Source organism: Dasypus novemcinctus, chromosome 9, assembly GCF_030445035.2.
Source record: "Dasypus novemcinctus isolate mDasNov1 chromosome 9, mDasNov1.1.hap2, whole genome shotgun sequence".
In the NCBI taxonomy this organism is placed as follows: Eukaryota; Metazoa; Chordata; class Mammalia; order Cingulata; family Dasypodidae; genus Dasypus; species Dasypus novemcinctus.
The window spans coordinates 79340886-79363669 of NC_080681.1; the positions used below are offsets into that span (position 1 = coordinate 79340886).

A 22784-nucleotide genomic window follows, 5' to 3' on the forward strand; every position below is an offset into this window, starting at 1 on the left:
ATTATGCCTAGTAAACTTAAGAAGGTGTTAAGAAAGGTATTGATATTTGTACTGGGACTTGATGGGTAAGGAGATGTTCACCAAACAGAAGAAAGGCAGAAGACTATTCCAAAGAGAGCCAAGAGTATAAGTAAAAACACAATGAAATACTGTATAGCACATTTAGGGAAAAAAACAAGTAATCTGGTGTGTGGCTAGAGTGGGAATATCAAAGGCAGCAGAAAGAAATGAGAATGGCAAAAGAGAATGGGACCAAATTAAAATGGGCATGCTATGTCATACTAAGAAGTTTGAATTTTATCTTAAAAGAATGGGAATTCACTGAAGCTTTCACAATAAAAATACCCTTAGATCTAGAAAATATTTTTAAGTTAGGTATGTCCTGAATTCAAACATCAATTTAAAATCAGGAGAATGAGGAGAACTAGTAGCAGCATAAAGTGTTAGGAATCTGTGGTAATGATCCACTTGTGGAATAAAGTGTTCCTTTACATGTTTTTATATTTATTAAATGTGGCAAAAAAAATTTTAATACATCCGAAACAATTTACAGAGCACCTATAATGTTCCAAGCATGATGTTAAACATTAAGAACACAAAGATAGGAGCTAGCTTTTGCCTTCAAGGAGTTTATAATCTAGTATGAGGAAAAGTATATACAGATTATTTTGCCACTACCTAAAATAATCTTGGGCAAGTTGCTTAAATGCTATAAGCCTCATTTTCCTCATCTATTAAATAGGAAAATAATATTTATCTTATAGGGTCCTTCAGAGGATTAAATGAAAATATATGTAAAAGTACCTGACATGGTGACACATACCATTCAATAAAGCTACCTATTACTATTTTACTGCCTGGTGGTATTGCTTCTATAGTGACTCTAGTTACGAAGCATCAACTCTATACTCCTACTGGGCCAGTTTAAATCAACAAACATTAAATATATGCTATCAGCTAGGCATTGTGCTAAGCACTAGAGATACAAGGATTAGTACAAACATTAATAATATGTAATACATTTGATTCAATTGTACTTCAGATTATTTTTAGGGCAAAAATAACCATATTACTCTGCCAGAGTAATAATTAATGACACAGAAAAAACTAAAACTATATCTTAGTTACAAATATGTATTTTGCAAACAAATGTTTTAACTGATCAAAACAAATGGAGAAAAATTATAATGAATGACTTAATATGTTAACTGGCTATTTCCAATTAAAATTATTATAATAAATTTCTTCCACTAATGTTGCAATGTATGACGATTATATCTTTTAATACCAGCCATTCACAATTTTTAAAAAGAGTCACTAAACTTATATGGTATTCTAAATAAATATAGGCCAAGAACTAAAACTAAAAAGTAGTCAAAAAGTTTACTTTGGTTAGTATCTCTGAGGCCTTGTACTTGTGTTCAAGCATGAAGTTCCATATTTTACAGCAGAATAATGCATATTTTTATTATGTCATATCTCAATACTTACGGGTTATTGACTGAATGTTTATGATTTTTCCATCCAATTTTTGCAAAGTGTTCAATTTTTGTTCCTGCAGAAAAAGTAAAAATCAGTGGGTTAAGTTTTTCTACTGCTTGTTAATAAATGTTGAAATGCTGTTCAGTGTCTTGCAAAATATTTTCACATTTTTCCTTGCTATATATATATCAAAATTGGAGACTTCAACACTGATTCCTCACATAAACATTTCTTCATTAAATAAACAGGTATATTTAATGAATTGAATCAACTAATAGGCTTAATAGATAAAAATAGTTCAAACTGGTCTATTTTACCTAGTTGTTTTAGTTTCCTGGCTGCTAAAATAAATACTATACACTGGGTTGGCTGAACAACAAGGAATTTATTAGCTCATGGTTTTGAGGCTGGGAGAAATCCAAAACAGGGGTGTCAGCAAGGCGATGCTTTTTTCCCGAAGACTGTGGCATTCTAGAGCTGGCTGCCAGCCATCCCTGATCCTTGGCTTTTCCATCACATGGCAATGCACATGGCAGCAGCATCTCCTTTCTCTTTAGACTCTATTGACTTCCAGCATCTGTCTGCTCCCTATGGTTTCTCTCTTTCCATGCCCAACTTCCTTTGCTTATCAGGATTTCAGCCATATTGGGTTAAAACCTACCCTCATTCACTCTGGGCACACCTTAACTAATAATATCATCAAAGCTCCTATTTACAAATGGTTCACACCCACAGGACCAGGGATTGGGACTTAAACATAATTTATGCGGGGGGATATGATTCACTCTCCAACACTATTAGTATAGGGTTCAATTTCAAAAACTAGAAAACGTATCCTCGGCCCACAGTGGTTAGTAAGGGAAAACAGGGAAGCGGACGTGGCCCAGTGGTTAGGACATCCATCTACCACATGGGAGGTCTGCAGTTCAGACCCCGGGCCTCCTTGACCCATGTGGAGCTGGCCTGTGTGCAGTGCTGACGCGCGCAAGGAGTGCCCTGCCGTGCAGGGGTGTCCCCCGCGTAGGGGAGCCCCACGTGCAAGGAGTGCGCCCCGTAAGGAGAGCTGCCCAGCGCAAAAGAAAGTGCAGCCTGCCTAAGAATGGCGCCGCCCACACGGTGAGCTGACACAACAAGATGACGCAACAAAAGAGACTCAGATTCCCGTGCTGCTGACAACAACAGAAGCGGACAAAGAAGACACAGCAAATAGACACAGAACAGACAACCCGGCCAGGGTAGGTGGGGGAAGGGGAGAGAAATAAATTAATCTTTTTTAAAAAAAAAAAAAGGGAAAACACTGTGAGCAACTCTTCCAAAACATACCAATGCCCCTGGGCTTAGTGAATTTTACAGTTCTCACTCCCTCCAGGGCCTGAAAAATATCTTTTCTTCCCTTCCTTTATGAGAGGCAGAAGGGTCTTTAGCAGAGTTACATCCTGACAAGAAATATGTATGCTTCTAAAATTCCTTAACAGAATTTTAAAAAAAGTGTCAGGAAAATAAAATCAAGCATATTAGTGAAGTAAAACTTGCAATTGTTTTGTTTTGGTTTGGTTTATTAGTATTTTTTTAAACGATAAACAGAGTAAAACGAGCTTTGAATTCTCTTTTGGAGCTAGAAAGCCAAAGAAAGGAAAGGTTGACTGACTGGAGCTGATAATGCTATTTTTTATTTATTTTTTTATTATCCCCCACCCCCTTTGCCGCCGTTGTCTGCTCTCTGTGTCCATTCACTGTGTCTTTTTTCTGAGTCTGCTTGTCTTCTCTTTAGGCTGCACCAGGAACCAGTCCTGGGACCTTCCAGAGTGGGAGAGAGGTGCTCAATCTTTTGCACCACCTCAGCTCCTAGTCTGCTGTGTCTCTTATTTTCTCTCCTCTGTGTCTCTTTTTGTTGTGTCATCTTGCTGGGCCAGCTTGCTGCACAGGCCAACATTCCTGCACGGGCCAGCACTCTGTGTGGCCAGCTCACCCCACAGGCCAGCACACTGCTCGGGCCAGCTCACCATGCGGGCCAGCCTGCCTTCATCAGGAGGCCCCGAGAATCAAACCCTGGACCTCCTATATGGTAGATGGAAGCCCAATCACTTGAGCCACATCCACTTCTTTGATAATGCTATTTTAATGAATGGTAAAATAGAAAGTTTCCATCTCTGCTTTGTCTCCCTCTTCTATGCCAAGAAGGATGATCTTCAGAACATAAATAAGGGAAACGGACTTTGGCCCAGCGGTTAGGGCGTCCGTCTACCATATGGGAGGTCCGCGGTTCAAACCCCGGGCCTCCTTGACCCGTGTGGAGCTGGCCATGTGCAGTGCTGATGCGCGCAAGGAGTGCCATGCCACGCAAGGGTGTCCCCCGCGTGGGGGAGCCCCCACGCGCAAGGAGTGCGCCCGTGAGGAAAGCCGCCCAGCGTGAAAAGAAAGTGCAGCCTGCCCAGGAATGGCGCCGCCCACACTTCCCGTGCCGCTGACGACAACAGAAGCGGACAAAGAAACAAAAAAAAGCAGACAAAGAAACAAGACGCAACAAATAGACACCAAGAACAGACAACCAGGGGAGGGGGGGAAATTAAATAAATAAATAAATAAATCTTTTAAAAAAAAAAAAAAAAGAACATAAATAATACACGTATAACTGAGCAAATCATATCCCAATTCTCATAAAAAAGGAAGAAGGTAAAATGTGACAGCTCGATATTATTTATGAATTCCAAAAAGATATTGATGATGTTTGTCAATTGGTCTGTTCCTTTGGGTGTGATACCCTTTAACTGTATTAAATTCAAAGGTTTTACACTTACTTATGTTAAAATTAGGGCCTTGATTCGACCATGTCATTAGGGCATGCAAGATTGAGTCCCTGCCCCCTTGGTGGCTTTGTAAATGGATACTCACTCAAGGAGAACAAAGAAAAAAGATACACAGAGAAGAAAGAGAACTCTGTAGACATGGAAGAGGAAAAAACTTTGATCCTGCAGAAGAGAGATCTGGGAAGAGAGGTGAGCCATTTTCCTGATAGTTTGCAGTTGAAGAGAACAGAGCAGCCTACAGTTGAGATCAGAAGAAGCTGGGCCCATGGAGCCTCAAGAGGAAAGAAGAAGGCTGAACTCTTGCAGACATTGCCTGCCATCTTGCTTCAACACATGACAAATGACTTTGAGTGAGAAATCAATCGTATGTTGGATTCTTTAGGGCCTTATAACTATAAACTTTTATTTCAAATAAATACCCGTTACAAAACACAACAGATTTCTGGTACTTTGTCTCAACACCCCTTTGGCTGACTAATACAGTAGATTATACACTGGTGATCTTATAGCAATAAGAGTGGTAATCAATAGGATCATTACTTGTAAGAACAAGCTAAGTCGGATTAACATCTTTTCTGATTGGACGGATTATTATATCAAAGGAAACAGAATTTGGATATCAGCAGGACAACTAACTAAATTTCTCAGGACATTCTTTAGGCAAAATAAGAAAGAAAGAATGTCTAGTGAGGGTTTTATTTTGGGGGGGGAGGGACTTTGGGGAGCTTTGTTTTTGGTATTGTCCAAAAACAAAGTGTGGATTCTTCTGTCAAGTTCAGATACTACTGGGCAAATAAAGTTAAATGGAATCCTTTACTACAGCATGTGCATTAGACTTTTCAAAAAAGGGGTTAAAAGTATGAAGTATTTCCCAATTTATCTGACCACTTCATTTTAGGAAACTAAAGTCCCACAGGACACTCACAGGGAAATAACATGGAGCAATTAATGTATCAACTTAGAAAAAATCTCCAGAGCTCTGCCTCTAACCTCAGTTCTGCTCTAGTTAATATTTCCACCAATAACTGGATGAGAAAATTAGGCACTCTCAACAAATCTGAAGCTGAAAGGGCCAGCTGTAATGTTAGAGATGAACTTCAACAAAGTTAATCAATGGGATGAATCTGAATACAATTAATTAAATGCCCAGTTCCATTCTTAGACCCTAAAAACAACCTGGGAAAAGAAGCAGAACTATGTGACAGACTATTAAATTCTATTCAACTATAAGCTCAATGTAATGATTTAATAGTGTGATGTTTCTACCAAAAAAGCATACTTGTGATCACAGTATAGCAATTAGACTGGTAATAGGTCAGGAAACCAGTCTTATGAGAAACAGGTAAAGAGAAGAAGAGAAATTAAGCACAGGGTCATCTAGTTTCAGATATCCAAAGAGCTACCAAGTGAAAAAGTCTTATTCTATGAGTGTCAGAACACAAAAAAACAAGATCATGGATGGAAACTATATGGAGATATATTTGAGTTCAACTAGAAAAACAACACTGCAACAACTGGAAATTATCCAAAAATGGAATGGATGGCCTTAGTAGGTGGTGAGTTCCTTGCCATAGAAAGTACAAATGTTATACTGTCACCTATTAGGAGATTTACAAGCAATTCATGCATGGCTTTGTGAGAAAGGGAGTCAGCAAAACTATGTAAGAACATTTAGCTAAGTGACTGTCATTAAGAGATAGTCAATAAATGTTGGGATCTTGTCCTCATTCTTCCTAAATTAATTTATTTTATTAGAGAAGTTGTAGGTTTACAGAATAATCATGTATAAAATACATATTCCCAACTACCATCCTATTATTTACACCTTACATTGGTGTCTTTATTCTTTCTTACCATGAGATCCTATTAATCTATAAAAGATAGCATCCTATTGAAACATATTCCTCCAGTAACTGCACAAGTATTTATTAAGCCTGGGTACTGATGAAGGGCTTGTTGACTACACAAATATTTATTAAGCCTGAGCACTGATGAAGGGCTTGTTGACTATTGACTCAGAACTGCCAATCAGGATTTTTGGCTATTCAAAGGATATGCCTGGTATAAAATGACATAAAGATCTCAATCTCCTTGAATCAAATTTTGATGCCATGAAAATCTGCTGATTCTACAAATGATTCATATATATATATATATGTATTTTAATAATTTATGGCACTGAATTTTAATTTGCCTCTCCCCACCCCCCTGCCAAGATAATCCCCTGTGAGAATGAAAAGGAAAAAACGGAAGGCACAAATAACTATCAGGAATCTGAAAAGGGAACATTAGGGAAGCAAATGTGGCTCAAGCAACTGAGTTCCCGCCTATCACATGGGAGTCCCAGGTTCGGTTCCCAGTGCCTCCTGGAGAAGATGAACAAGACAGTGAGCTGGCGCAAAGTGCAGAAACAGCGAGCTGATGCAATAAGGAGACACAAAGAGGAAAACAATGAAAGACACAACAAAGCAGGGAGCTGAGGTGGCTCAAGCAATTGAGCACCTATCTCCCAGATGGACTGTCCCAAGTTCGGTTCCTAAAGAAAAGGTGAGCAGACATAGAAAGCACATGGCAAATGGACAGAGAGAGCAGACAGCGAGTGCAAACAACAAGGTGGGGAGGTGAATAAATAAATAAATCTTTTTTAGAAAAGCAGACATTAAAAAGATCCTAAGAAGAAGATGAAGCTTAACCCCTTCTCCTCCACCACCTTGAATATGGGTTAAACTTAGTGACTTACTTGAAAGAAAAGAGAATGGGAAAAATGATAACTTTACAGTGGAGAAACCAGACAAACACCACTTGACCAAAGTGATAAAGGTTAACCTCACTAGTGATGTCATGTGGATATCATGTACCACCAGATATTATGTGTCAAGGGCACATCACCTCCCCACAAAAAAAATAACTGCAGTCTAATCATGAGGGAAATATCAGACAAACCTAGATTGGGAGACATTCCACAGATACCTAGTTACTACTTTCAAGAATGTCAGGGTCATAAAAAACTAAGAAACTCTCACAGAACAGTGGAGATGGGAGAGCTATGGCACGTAAATGCAATATGGTACCCTGAAATGGGTCCTGGAAAAGGAAAATCTAGTGAAATCCAAAAGAAGTTATGTAATTAATTAATAATAATGAATAATGATTTCTCAAGTTTTGACAAATATACAAGTTAACAATGGGAGAAACTGCATAAAGAACATATGGGAACAACAACAAAATACACATTCTTCTCCAGTGCACATGGATGTGCTCCAGAATAGGCCATATCACAAAACAGGTCTCAATAAATTAAAAAAATATTGAAATCATAAAATGAATCTTTTCCAACCACAGTGCATTTAAGGTATAAATCAATAACAGATGGAGAAATGGAAAATTCACAAATATTTATAAATTAAGCAATGCAGTCTTTAATAACCAATGGGTTAAAAAGGAAATCATAAGGAAAATTAGGAAATACCTTGCATGAATGAAAATGAAAATTCGACATACCAAAACCAATGGTATGCAGCAAAGGCAGTGCTGAGAGGGATATTTATAATTCTAAATGCTTGCATTTTTTAAAAAGAAAGATTTCACATCAGAGACCTAACCTCAAAACTAAAAGAACTAGAAAAAGAAGAGCAAACTAAACCCAATGTGAGCAGAAGGAAGGAAATAACAAATTAGAGCAGAGATAAGAAAAATGGAGACTAAGAAATCATTAGAGTGAATCAATAAAACCAAAAGTTGGTTCTTTGTAAAAATCAATAAAGTTGACAAACTTTAACCACAGTGAGGGAGAAAAAAAGACAATAGACACAAATAATTAAAATCAGAAATTAAAAGGTAACTATTATAACCAACCCCACTGAAATTTTTAAAAAAGATTCTAAGAGAATACTATGAAACAACCATTCACCAACAAAATAGATAACCTAGGTTAAATTTCTAGGAAACACACAAACTCCCTGCACTGATCCCAGAAGAAACAGAAGATCCCAACAAACCTGTAACTCCTAAAGAGACTAACTCAGTACTCCAAAAACCTTCCAAGAAAGAAAAGTCCAGGACCAGAAGGCTTCACAAGGAAATTTTACCAATAGTCCAGGAAGAATTAACACCAATCCTGCTCAAACTCTTCCAAAAAATTTAAGAGGAGGGAACACTCCCAACTCATTCTGCAAGGTTAACATCATCCTCTTACCAAAGCTAAATAAAGATAATACCAGAAAAGACCATTATCTCTTATGAATATAGATGTAAAAATAACAAAGACTAGAGAACCAAATCCAACAGTACATTAAAAGAATTATACACCATGACCAAGTGGATATATCCAAGGTAGGTAAAGGTGGTTTAACATAAGAAGGTCAATTAAGGTAATATGCCACCTTAACAGAATAAAGAAAAAAACAAACAAACAAAACAGAAGACCATCTCTATGGATGCAGAAAAAGCATTTAACAAAATCCAGCACCCCTTCTTGATAAAAACACTTAGAAAACTAGGAATAGAAGGAAATTTCCATGGATAATATCACACTTGATGAGGCAAGACTGAAAGTTTTCCATCTAAGATCAAGAATAAGTCAAGGATGCTCACTGTCACCATTCTTCAACATTGTACTGGAAGTGCTAGTCAGAACAACTGGACAAGAAAAAGAAATAAAAGGCACCCAAATTGGAAAGGAAGAAGTAAAACTATCCTTTGTTGGCAGATGACATGATCCTGCCTACAGAAAATTCTGAAAAATCCACGACAAAGCTCATAGAGCTAATAAATGAATTTAACAAAGTGGTGGGGTACAAAAATCAGCAGTGTTTCAACATACTAGCAGTGAATAATCAGGAGAAAAATGTTTTTTAAAAATTCTATTTACAACAGCAACTAAAAGAATCAAAAATACGGGGATAAACCTAATCAAGGAAGTAAAAGACATAGAAAACTACAAAGCATTGCTAAAAGAAATCAAAGAAGATCTAAATAAATGGAAGGACATTCCATGTTCATGAATTGGAAGACTAAATACTGTTGTCCATCCTAACCAAAATGATTTATAGATTCAATGTAATCCCAATCAAAATTCCAAGAACCTTTATTGCACAAATGGAAAAGCCAATCGTCAGATTTATATGGAAGGCTAAGGGTCCCCAAAATAGCCAAAGCCATGTTGAAAAAGAAGAATAATGTTGAAGGCCTCACATTTCCTGATCTTAAAACTTACTACAAAGTCACAGTAATCAAAACAGCATGGTAATAGCATAAGAACATAGAGACTAATGAAATTGAATTGAGAGCTCAGAAATCAATCCTCACATTTATGGCCACCTGATTTTTACAAGGGGGCAAAGACAACTCAGTTGGGAAAGAATAATCTTTTCAACAAATGGTGCTGGGAAAACTGGATCTCCACTTGCAAAAGAAAGAAGGTGTACCCCTACCTCATATCATACAAAAATCAACTCAAAATGGATCAATGGCATTATAAGAGCAGAAACAAAAAAAACTTTTGGAAGAAAAAAAGGAGAAAATCATCATCTTTTTGTATTAGGCAATGGATTCTTATAGATGACATCAGTAGCACAGTCAAAAGGAAAAACAGATAAATAAGACTTCATCAAATTTAAAATCTTCTGTACATTAAAGATTAAGAAAGTTTAAAAAAAGCTTTTAGAATGGAAAAAAATAGCTGCAAACCATATATCTAATAAAAGTTTAATATTCAGAATATATGAAGAAATCCAACAACTCAATTACAAAAACAAACAACCCAATTAAAAAGTGGGCAAAGGACTTAGACATTTCTCCAAAGAAGATAAATGAGATACCACTTTGCATCCACTAGGACAACTATTATTAAAACGACAGAAAATAACATGTGTTGGAAAGGATATAGAGACAGGAACCTTTGTACATTGTTGGTAAGAATGTCAAATGGGTTCAGCAACTGTGGAAAACAATTCAGCAGTTCCTCAGAAAATTAAACACAGAATTACCATATGACCCAGCAATTCCACTCCTAGGTATATACCCAAAAGAACTGAAAAAAGATACTCAAACAAATATTGGTACCAATTTTCACAGCAGCATTGTTCACAATAGCCAAAAGGTAGAAGCAATCAAAGTGTCCATTGACAGACAAATAGAGAAAAAAGTTCAGGCAGGGTGCAGCTCTTGCAAAATAGGAGAGAAGGCATAGAAGTAGTCTGAGGGAGCTGCTTTGGGGACCCTCTGCAGGCCAGGGAAATGCTGAGCACATTGCTTAGGAGGGAATGAGGATGCGGAGACAGAGAGGCCAAAGGAAAACCCTGAGTTGACAGCCTTCTGGCTGGGAACACCACCTATCCCACAGCCTCAAGGTGAACAGCCTCATTAAAACCTGAAGCTGAGTGGCCAATGGAGAGGGGAAAGGAGAGATTCCTCACAGGGAAAAGGGAGGGTACAGGGGAGGACTGTGGTTTCTCTTCAGCAAATGTAACTACCATAATTTGCTAGTTCAGAAGAGGTAGTGGAAATTGAAGGATGCATTTCCATGGAAGGGTTTGCCAAGGAGTGCCATTTGCTAGACAGCCGGAAAAGTGAAGAAAGACAGATAAGTCTCTATCAATTCTTTCCCAGGCATAGCAGACCTGGTCAGGGCCCATTAGGGGCTCCCTGACAGAGTTTTGACTACTTAAATAGTCAAATAGTTAAAGTTTTAGAAAAAATTAAACTAAAAATCAAGAAGACCTGTGAAATAAAACCACTAGGCAAGAGAAACTGATAAAGCAAAATCATCAACACAAGTAAATAAAAGGTAATAACCCACACTACAAAAAAGAAAGATATGGCCCACTCAAAGAAACAAGCCAAGAATCAAGATGTGACTCAGGATTTAAATGATGATCAAACCTTAATCAATTTAAAGAGATGAAGGAAAATATCACTAAAGAGATAAAGGAAATTAAGGTGACAGAGTGCAATCATATAGAACAACTTGAAAGCCTGAAAAAAAAAAAGTAACAGAGCTTATGGGAATGAAAGACACAATGGATGAGATTAAAAATACATTAGAGGCATATAAAAGCAGATTTGAAAATGTCAGAAGAATGAATAAGTGAATTTGAAGATAGGACATTTGAAATAGAGAAAAGACAGAAGAGACAGAGAAAAGAATGCAAAAAATTGAAGGATCTCAGGGAACTGAATGACAATACCACACACACAAACATACATGTTATAGATATCCCAGAAGGAAAAAAGAACAGAAAAGGAGTAGAAAGAATATGTAAGGAAATATTGACTGAAAATTTTCGAATCCTTATGAAAGATATGAATGCCAATATTCATAATGTACCCCAAACAGAATAAAGCTACTACTCCAAGACATCTACTATTCAGATTGTCAAAGGCAAGAGATAAAGGGAAGATTGTGAGAGGAGCAAGAGAAAAGCACTGTATTACTTACGCAAGGAGACATAATTAGAAGCCATGGAGACGAGGAAGGCAGTGGCACAATATATTTAAACTACTGAAAGAGAAAAACTGCCAGCCAAGAATTCTTCAGAAATGAAGATGAGTTTAAAGTCTTTACAGACAAACAAAAACTGAGAGAGTATGTTACTAAGAGACCAAATCTATAAGAGATATTAAAAGATGTGTTATAGCCTGATAGGAAAAGACAAGGGAGGGAAAGTCCCGGAGAAGAGTGTAGAAAAGAAGAACATAAGAGAAATTAAAAGAATTAAACAACAGACAATAGTAAGATATGACAACAGAAAGCCAAGGGATGAAATGGACAAAGTAAGTACCACCTTCATAGTAGTAACACTGAATGTTGATGGATTGCACACCCTAATTAAAAGACAAAGACTGATAGAATGGATTAAAAAAAAAAACCTGAGCCATTATTTGATTGTTGTCTACAAGAAACAATCAGGGGAAGCAGACATGGCTCAACTGATGGAGTGTCCACCTACCATATAGGAGGTCTGGGGTTCAATACCCAAGGCCTCCTGGCCTGTATGGTGAGCTGGCCCATGCACAGTGCTGCCACGCGCAAGGAGTGCCACGCCACGCAGGGGCACCTGCTGCGTAAGGGAGCCCCACACGCAAGGAATGTGCCCCACAAGGAGAGCCATCCTGCGTGAAAAAGTGCAGCCCGCCCAGGAGTGGTGCCTCATACACGGAGAGCTGACACACAAGATGACACAACAAAAAGAGACACAGATTCCCGGTGCTGCTGAGAAGCTAGGGGACACAGGAGAACACACAGCAAATGGACACAAGCAAGAAGACAACGGGGGGGGGGGGGGGGGGAGGGGAGAGAAATTTTTAAAAAAACTATCAGGATGAAAGTGAAAGGTTGGAAAAAAGATATTCCATGCTATTAGTAATCAAAAAAGAGCAGCTGTAGCAATACTAATATCAGATAAATAGATTTTAAATGCAAAACTGTTACAAGAGATGAAGTAGGTTATTATATATTTTAAAAGGGACAATTCACCAAGGAGAAATAACAATAATAAATATTTATGCGCCTAACATAGGTGTCCAAAAATACATGAGACACACACTGGCAAACTGAAGGGAGAAATAAACTGCTCTACAATAATAGTTGGGAGACTTCAACACTCCACTCTCAGCATTAGATAGAACATCTGGACAGAGGATAAATAAAGAAAACAGGGAACATGAATAATATGATAAATGAACTAGATCTAATAGACATTTTTGGGCACTACACCCCAAAACAATAGGATATACATTCTTCTCAAGTGCTCGTGGATCTTTCTCCAGGATTGACCAATACGTTGGGACATAAGCCAGCTCTCAACAAAGTTAAAAACATTGAACTTATACAAAACACTTTCTCTGATAATAATGGAATTAAGTTAGAAATTAATAACAGGCGGAAAAAGGGAAAATCCACAAATATAAGGAGATTAAAACTATACACTGTTAAATAATCAGTGGGTTAAAGAAGAAATCACAAGAGAAATCAGTAAATATCTCAAGACAAATGAAAACAAGAACACAACATATCTAAATTTACGGGATACCACAAAAGCAGTTCTGAGAGGGAAATTTATAGCTTTAAATGCCTATATTAAAAAATAAGAGCTAAAATAAAAAACCAAACTGCACACCTGAAGGAATATAAAAAGTATAGCAAATCAATCCCAAGGCAAGCAGAAAGTAAAATAATAAAGGTCAGAACAGAAATAAATGAAATGGAGGAAAAAAAACAGTACAGAAAATCAACAGCACTAAAGGCTGGTTCTTTGAGAAGATCAGCAAAATCGATAAACCCTTAGCTAGATTAACAAAGAAAAAAAGAGAGAAGATGCAAATAAATAAAATCATAAATGAGAAGGGTGGCATTACCATTGACCCAGCAGAAATAAAAGAGATCAAAAGAAGGTACTATGAACAACTGTATGCCAACAAACTAGACAACATTGATAAAATGGACAAATTTCTAGATATACATGACACTGACCTGAGAAAGAAACAGAAGACCTCAACAAACCAATCACAAAGGAATTGAAACAGTTATCAAAAATCTCCCCAAAATGAAAACTCCAGGACCAGATGGCTTCAATGGTGAATTCTACCAAATCATTTAAAGATCTAATACCAATCTTGCTCAAACCCTTCCAAAAAATTGAACAGGAGGGAATGCTACCAAACTCATTCTAAGAAGCTGACATCACCCTAATACCAAAGCAAAATAAAGATATTATGAAAAAAAATTACAGATCAATTTCTTTAATGAATACAGATGCAAAAATCCTCAATAAGAGCCCCGGCCCTCGCTGCCACCCGCCTGAGCCTCGCCGGCCCCTCCCTGGGTCCCGTGGCCACCGTGCCACTGCTGCAGGTTAGTTAATAGCCAGTAGAAATACAGTAGAAAATGCAAAACAACAAAATTATAAAACGTGCCAAATACTTCTCAGAATTGGAAAAGAGCATCTTGCTTGCTTTAGTGGAAAAGTACAAATATGTGCTTGAATGCAAAAAAAAGTGATGCATGAACTACTGCACTCAAGCAACGCACCTGGCAGGCACTTGCCCATGAATACAACTCCCAGCCAAGTGTATCCCTCCGGAATTTCAAACAGCTGAAGAAGTGCTGGGAGAAGATCAAGGCGTGGACAAAAAAAAATTATGGCCCATGAGAGAAGAGAGAAAGTAAAACGGAATGTCAGTCCCCTTCTGAGCACCCATGTCCTGGGGAAGGAGAAGATTGCCAACATGCTGCCCGAGCAGCTCTACTTCCTGCAGAACCCTCCGGAAGAAGAGCCGGAGTACCACCCTGATACTGCGCCTCAAGAATCATTTGCTGTTGCAAATAGAGAACTGTGCGATGATGAGAAAGAGTTCAGACATTTTCCAGGATGTGAGGGGACCTCCCAACCTGAACCCTCGTGTTCCGCTGTCAGGGTAACAGCAAGTAAAAACTACAGGAGCAAAACTTCTCAGGAAGGCGCTTCAAAAAAGATGCAGGAGGAGCATCATCAGCAAATGTCCATCTTACAGCTGCAGCTGATACAAATGAACGAGGTGCATGTGGCCAAGATCCAGCAGCTCGAGCGAGAGTGTGAGATGGCAGAGGAGGAACACAGGATAAAGATGGAAGTGCTCAATAAAAAGATGATGTATTGGGAAAGAAAGCAACAAACTTTTACCAAGGAATGGCCCGTTTCCTCTTTAACCGGCCCTTTCCCAATTCACCCAGAGACTGGAGGGGGTGCGGGGGAGCGGCCTCCTTGTACTAATCTGTGCTGGCAAAGGAAGTCTGGGAATTGCAGATGTGGTCAGTACAGTGTAACAGAGCTACAACTAGGAGAATTAGAGTGGTAGTAGTCATTTATTTAAGAATACGTTCAGGTCAACAGCAGTATCCTCTCTACCCCCTAAGTAGCAACGAAGCTGTTAAGAGTCCTCTAAAAATTATCACGATGAGTGCTATACTTTTGAATGTAATGTCTCTTTAATTAGAATTCATACAAGACCATGTGAGTATTGTCATTGTATTTTTAGTTTTTAATCAGATACAAGTGTGACTATAAAGGAATGTGGCTGATTTTTTTTCTTAAGACAGCACAACTTTTCTGTCCAAACAAATGCCATCCTACTGAAGGTAGCTGTCCTGAGAGGCCACGTTGTTTCTACACTTGTCCTTGTTGTTCAGAACTTGCCAGAAGTCTCTAGGGAGCCTCCCTGAGAACTGAGGCACTTTTTTAAAAAATTCTCAGTGTCATCCTTAGAGCGTGGGTTTTGTTTGTGTTTTGAAACAGCCAGCATTTAGAAGGATATTTTTAAATGTAGATCATAAACTGCCATTGAAAGCCTTTTCTCAAAGAGGAGTTCCAAATACAATGGCTCCGACGATGGTAGCTTTGTTGGAACTACCTATGTAATGACTGAGGGGAAAACGTTCATTTAGATTTAAGCATTCTGTTATGTTTGTTTTATTAAAAAAAGACAATTTTATAGTAAAAAAAAAAATTTCTCAATAAAATACTTGTTACCCAAATCTAAAAACATATCAAAAAAAGGATACATCATGATCAAGTGGGCTTTATACCAGGTATGCAAGGGTTGTCAACATAAGAAAATGAGTAAGTGTAATATACCACATCAATAATTGAAGAAAAGCTCGGGATTCAAACAGAAAGCTCCCGAGTCCGGCCGGCCGTCAATAAACCATTTTTCAAAAAAAAAAAAAAAAATTGAAGAAAAATCACATGATCATTTCAATTGATGCAGAAAAGGCATTTGACAAAATACATCCTTTCTTGATTAAAAAACACTCCAGAAGATAGGAATGGAAGGAAACTTTCTCAATATGATAAAGTACATATATGAAAAACGCACAGCTAACATTGCACTTAATGGTAAAAGACTGAAAGCTTTCACACTGAGATCAGGAACAAGACAAGGATGCCCACTCTCCCCACTGTTATTCAATATTGTGCTAGAAGTTCTAGCTAGAGCAATTAGACAAGAAAAAGAAATAAAAGGAAGGTACCCAAATAGGAAAGAAAGTAAAACTTTTGTTATTCGCTAATGATATGAGCCTATACTCAGAAAATCCTGAAAAATTCACAACAAAACTATCAGAACTTATAAACAATTTCAGCAATTTGGCAGAATACAAGATTAATATGCAAAAATCAGGGAGTGGATGTGGCTCAAGCAGATGAGTGCCTGCGTCCCACATGGGAGGTTCCAGGCCAGACCCTGGTGCCTCCTAAAAGCAAAAACAAACAAGAAAACAAAAGAAAAAACCAATTCAGAGGAGTTGATGTGGTTCAGTGACTGAAAGCCAGCTTCCTGTATATGAGGCCCTGGATCCAATCTCTGGCCTCAGTATCTCAAAAAAAATTTAAAAAGTCTATAGCATTTCTATACACTTCTAATGAGCAATCTGAGGAGAAAATCAGAAAAAATTTCACTTACAATAGAGACTAAAAGAATCAAAATATTTAGGAGTAAACATAACCAAGGACATAAAGGACCTGTATTTCAAAAACTAGAAAGAATTGCTGAAAGGAACCAATGATGATCTAAATAAATGGAAGGATATTCCATGTTCATGGGTTGGCAGACTAAATATCATTAAGACGTCAATTCGACCCAAACTAATCTACAGATTTAACACAGTCCTGATAAAAAATTCCAATATCTTTCTTTGTAGAATTGGAAAAGTCAATTATGAAAATTATCTGGAAGGATAAGGGCCCCCAAGTAGCCAAAAATGTCTTTAAAAAGAAGAATGATGTTGGAGGACTCTCATTTCCAGACTTTAAAGTATATTATCTATTAATAACTATAGTGGTTAACAAAACAGCACGGTATTGACAGAAAGACAGATTGACCAATGGAATTGAAATGAGAGTTCAAAAAAAAGACTCTCACATCTATGGTCAAGTGATTTTTGGCAAGCCTATCAAACCCACTCAGCTAGGTCAGAATAGCTGATTCAACAAGTGGTGCTGGAAAAAACTAGAACCATAAAACTCTTAGAAGAAAATGTAGGGAAACATCTTCAAGATCTTGTATTGATGGTGGTTTCCTGGACTTTATACCCAAAGCAAGAATAACAAAAGAAAAAATAACTAAATGTGACTGCAAAAGCAGCCTACTCAATGGGGAAAAAAATCTTGGGAAACCATATATCTGATTAAGGGATCAATCTCCATGTTATATAAAAAGATCACCCAACTTAACGACAAAATGACAAGCAACCCCTTTAAAAAATGGGCAAAAGAATTGAACATTTTTCCAAAGTGGAAATACATATGGCCAAAAGACACATGAAAAAATCTTCAACATCACTGGTTATTAGGAAAATGCAGATTAAAACTACAATGAGATATCATCTCACACCTCATAGAATGGCCATTATTAAAAAAACACAAAACTTCAAGTGCTCAAGAGGATATGGAGAAATAGGAACACTCCTTCACTATTGGTGGGACTGGAAACTGGGGAAACCTCTACAGAAGATGATCTGGCAGTTCCTCAGGAAACTAAATATAGAACTGCCTATGATCCAGCAATCCTGCTACTAGGAATATATTCAGAAGAACTGAAAGCAAGGATACGGACAGGTATCTGCACACTGATGTTAGTAGTGGCATTATTCACAACTGCTAAAAGATGCAAACAACCTAAGTGCCCATCAACCAATGAATTGATAAACAAGATATGGTATTAATATATTGATACAATGGAATATTTTTCAGCTTTAGGAAGAAACCTATTGGGGAAGTACATAACAACATGAAGGAACCTTGAGGATATTATGTTGAATGAAATAAGCCAGACACAAAAGGATGAATATTGTATGTTGTCACTGATATGAACTAAATACAGTAAGTAGACTTATGGAGTTGGACTATGAAATGTAGGTTGGTGGGAGATGGAATAGGAGATGAGAAGGTGAGGAAGATGCTGGATGTACACAGAATATTTAATAAGGTCAAATGTAAATATGTGGCAATGGCTAGACTTGATAGTAACACATTATAATGAAAGTAACACTTGATTATGGATGTGATTGTGGCTGAAACGAGTAATCTAGGAAGATTATTAGTTGGAGGACAGCTGGAGGATAATATTGGGAATGTATAACAATGATTTTGGAAGTAGGTGAGGATTATTGTTAATATGTAAATATAAGAATGTTCTTCTACTATAGGGTGTTAAGAATGTAGTGATAGATGGGAAAATATAACTAATGTAATTTATTGACTACAGTTAACAACACTAATATTTTTACAGCAAAAGCAAAGTTGGTACTATATTAATTCTAAAGGTGAAGAAAAAGTATATGGGGCTTGGCTTTATGAGATATGATTAAACATTTTTTTCTTTTCTTTTTTTTAATATAATAAATTATTTTTAAAGAGGTTTTAGATCACAGAAAAGTTACATCGAAAGTATGAGGGATTCCCATGTACTCCCTGCCCTCACCCATATCATCTCCTATTTTTTTTTAAATGTAGTAGAATAATTTATTATGGTATATCTCTAAAATCCACTCATTTTTTTAAAATGCACATTTAAAAAATTACTCACTTGTGGTAAGGATTAACCTACCTACAGTAATAATCTAAAAAATAAAACCATCGTGACATTTATCAGTACTACACACACCTAACAAATATTGAAGGAGGCAACTACCATTGTTATAACTTTTTTTTTTACATAGGAACTTTATTATGACCCTGACTTCATATACATTAGACAGAATGGCAATTACATTTAAAATTATCTCTTAAAAATTTCTTGTATTACAGATATACACTATCCAAACTTCTAGAAGGTAACTTTTTTTTTTTTTTTTTTTTGATGGAGAAACCTTTTATTGGCAGTTATTCCTTTCCTTGTTAAACTGATCAGGTAGAGGGGTACATTTTAAAAAAGAAAATCAGTGAGAGCTGTTTCCGCCGCACACGGTTTTGGGGGTCGGTGGGTCAGTCATGCCCACCCAGGTTCGTGGTAAGCCATGCCACCGAGTATGCAAAGCCAGCACAGTGCGTCCAACGTCATCGTTCACATGATCAGCTGAGGGGCATTACAAAGAAGACTTCTACTAAAAAAATGCCACGCCACAGGAAAGACGGGAGAGGGTCTGCGGCCCTGCGGAGCCAGCGGATACAGGGGCCCCGGCCAAGGAGGCTTTCTTCCAAGGGCTGCCCCCCTCAGTCAGTTCTGGGGAGCTCCTTGCTTCAAGGTGGGGATCGAGGTCTGGCTAGGAAGGCCACTGCCATTCCCCCGGAGAGCCTGGCTGCAGACCTCCCTGGAGGTTAGAGAGCTGAACATTTTCTCAATCCAGAGCAGCAAACACTTGAAAGTCAAAAGTGTCTAATAAAACATTCATCTTTTTTCTCAATGAGGTGAGACACCTTAATGTATAAATGCAGGTAATTACTCCCAGCTGAGCTAAAGTAAATAAAATAATTCTATTTAAAGATATGCAACCAATCTTTGGACAGACACAATAACACCATTACTGAAACTGGTTCCCATCTGCTCTCTTGTCTAACGGAAAAGAAGAAGTAATGAAGCAGGCATTGTAGATGCAGTAATTACTGGAACGTTGTTCATATTTGGTGATCAGCTGATGATTTTTGCCCTTCTGCTTCGTACAGCTGCTACTCAAAGTATTGGTATTATACTCATTCGTTCCAAAAGGCACCAAAGATGGTAATATAAGCCTCTTAATTAACCACAGCATCTCAAATTCATAGGGTGGTGTTCAACATTGGTCTATAATTGATGTCAGATAGTGTGATCATATCATTCCCTGGAAATACAATTTTCTTGATACCACAATTAGTGACAGAATAAGAACACTCATAGTTAAACAACAGAGCTCTTGTTGCAGAACAGTTATTTCCCAGATATATGTCACCAATTCTAACCTCTGTGTCATTAACAAGTGGCCTTCTTTTCATTCTGGCTACCAACTAATCCTCGGTATACACTGAAGTCACTGCAGTTTCAAGCCCAGATCCAGATTTCCAAACCAACAATGGAAGGAGGAGGAAGAGAACCCCTGAGAATGCTGAGGACTTAATTATGCCAGACTCAAAGACACAGCACTCACAGGAAGCAGGAAGTAGCCCTATACATAACTGCTTTAAAGCCAAAAAGTTAAGAACAAACCAGAATTAAGAGAAACTTCAGAATGTTCACATTTGCATGCATTTTTGACTGAACTTTCAAAGATTTCACATATAACAAAACCACAACTTTGAAGAAAATGAATATTAAAAAACATTTAAGCCATGTGACAAACATACTCTACAGAAGCAAGAAAAACAAAGTGAATAGTAACAGCACTATATGTCTAGAAGAGAAAGCAATTACTTATTTTCTTTATTGTAAAAGTCAATGAGTCAACATTTTAATAACACTGATCAAGTTATTTAGTATTCAAGAATTTGCTTTTCAAGTTGTATCCATCCATGTACTTGAATTAAATTTATACATCAAAAACATTTTGCTCAGAATTCTAATCTTAAGTATAAACCATAAGTTATCAAAGCATGGTCCAAACACTATACAATAATGCTACCATTTAGATTTATATGCTTCATCTGAAAAACTTATCTTACAAACAGGAGTTTTGTCCTGTTTCTCCAGTAAATGCCCTTGTGTCTAAAACTTTAATGATAATCCAAAAAGACAGATTCAAATAATTCATGCTATGCATTTTCCTTCACTGGGCTTTGATAAAAACAAAGCCATCTGGTGTTGGAGCACCATCTTCCTTCTCAGTTACAGTCTCTACAGTCCCAGAAGCAGACACAATAACCACTGTTTTATCTGTTGAAGCTGTCTTTCTCAACAACAGCTGCACAAACAGCAACAATCTCATCACTTTCAAAGTCTTGGTCAGGAATTGATTTTGGAGAGAAACCTGTTACTTCTGCTACTTATTCACTCTTTTTAATCCTCTGTGCCACTTTCTGCTTCTCCTGAAGTGTTCTTACCCAAGAAAAGTCTTCTTTCCATATTTCAGGGATCAGTAGGATAGATGTGAAGGACTATTGCTAACTTGCTTCATCCATTTTGTTCTTCGGCCCTCTGTTGTCATATTGTTCTATTGTCTGTTCTCCTATCCTTTAGATTATCCTTCCTAATAATCTTCATTTCCAAACTCTTCTCCAAATCTCTCACCCTTGTTTTTTCCTTTCAGGCTGCAGCGCCCCCTTTAGTATCTCTTGCAAATTTGGTCTTTTGGTAACATGTCTGTCCGTGAAGACTTTATAAACTCACCCTCATTTTTGAAGAACAGCTTTGCTGGATACAGAATTCTTGGAAATACAATACTCCTTGAGTACATTAAATACATCATACCACCTTCTCCTGTCCTCCATGGTTTCTGATGACAGGTTGGCACTTAATTTCATCGACTTTCCCTTGTATGTAATGCTTTGCTCTTCTCTTGCTGCTTTCAGAATCCTCTCTTTATCTCTGATATTTGTCATTCTGAATAGTAGGTGTCTTGGGGGTAGATCTATTCGGATTTATTCTGTTTGGGGTGCACTGTCCTTCATATTTATGTCCTTCATAAGGGTTGGGAAGTTCTCAATCATTAATTCCTCAAATAGTCTTTCTGCCCCTGTTCCATTTTCTTCTCATTCTGGGACACCAATAATGAGAATGTTTCTGTGTTTTGCTTTGTCATTCAATTCCCTGAGACTCTGTTCCATTTTTTCCATTTTCTTCTCTTTCTGTTTCTCCTGTCTTTTCCAGTCAGATAGTCTGTCTTCAAAATCACTAATTCTGTCTTCAAGTAATTCAAATCTGCTCTTTTGTGCCTCTAATGTATTTTTAATTTCATCCATCTCATCCATCAGGTCTGTTACTTTTCTTTGCAGGCTTTCAAATTGTTCTTTATGCTCTCCCAGTTCTTTTTTTAATAATTTTTTAAAAATATTTATTTTATTTATTTATTCCCCCCCTCATTGTTTGCAGTTGCTGTCTGCTCTCTATGTCCATTTGCTGGGTGTTCTCTGTGTCTGCTCGTCTTCCCTTTAGGAGGCATGGGGAACCAAACTTGAGACCTCCCATGTGGAAGAGAGGCACTCAATCACTTGAGCCACCTCAGCAACTGGTTTGTTGTGTCTCTCATTGTCTTTCCTCTTTGTGTCTCTTTTGTTGCGTCACCTTGTTGCATCAGCTCACCACACCTGCCCACTGTGCCAGTTCCCCTTTTCCAGGAGGCACTGGGAACTGAAACCAGGACCTCTCGTGGTAGGTAGAAGCCCAATCGCTTGACCCACATCTCCTTCCCCCAGTGTCTTCTTAATATCCTTCATTTCTTTAGTCATATTTTCTTTAAATTCTTTGAAGTGATTTAGGAGCGTTGTGTGATTATCACTGATTAATTGTATTAAATCCTGTATCTCCTCAGGATATTTGGTTTGTTCTTTCAGCTGGGCCATCTCTTCCTGTTTCCTAGTATGGCTTGTAATTTTTTGCTGATGTCTAGGCATC

General features: G+C 37.6%; 1 protein-coding gene and 1 pseudogene across 2 annotated transcripts in view; one reads left to right on the forward strand and one right to left on the reverse strand.

The window, feature by feature from the left end:
• Positions 1-22784, reverse strand: part of SCP2 (sterol carrier protein 2) — a 156659-nt gene that overhangs the window by 103282 nt on the left and 30593 nt on the right. For both annotated transcript variants that reach the window (XM_058303572.2, XM_023591836.3), the window contains exon 7: positions 1492-1555. In XM_058303572.2, coding sequence (XP_058159555.1) covers positions 1492-1555 — 64 coding nt within the window. The remainder of the gene's footprint in view (positions 1-1491; positions 1556-22784) is intronic.
• LOC139439568 (myb/SANT-like DNA-binding domain-containing protein 3 pseudogene) lies at positions 14176-15125 on the forward strand (annotated as a pseudogene).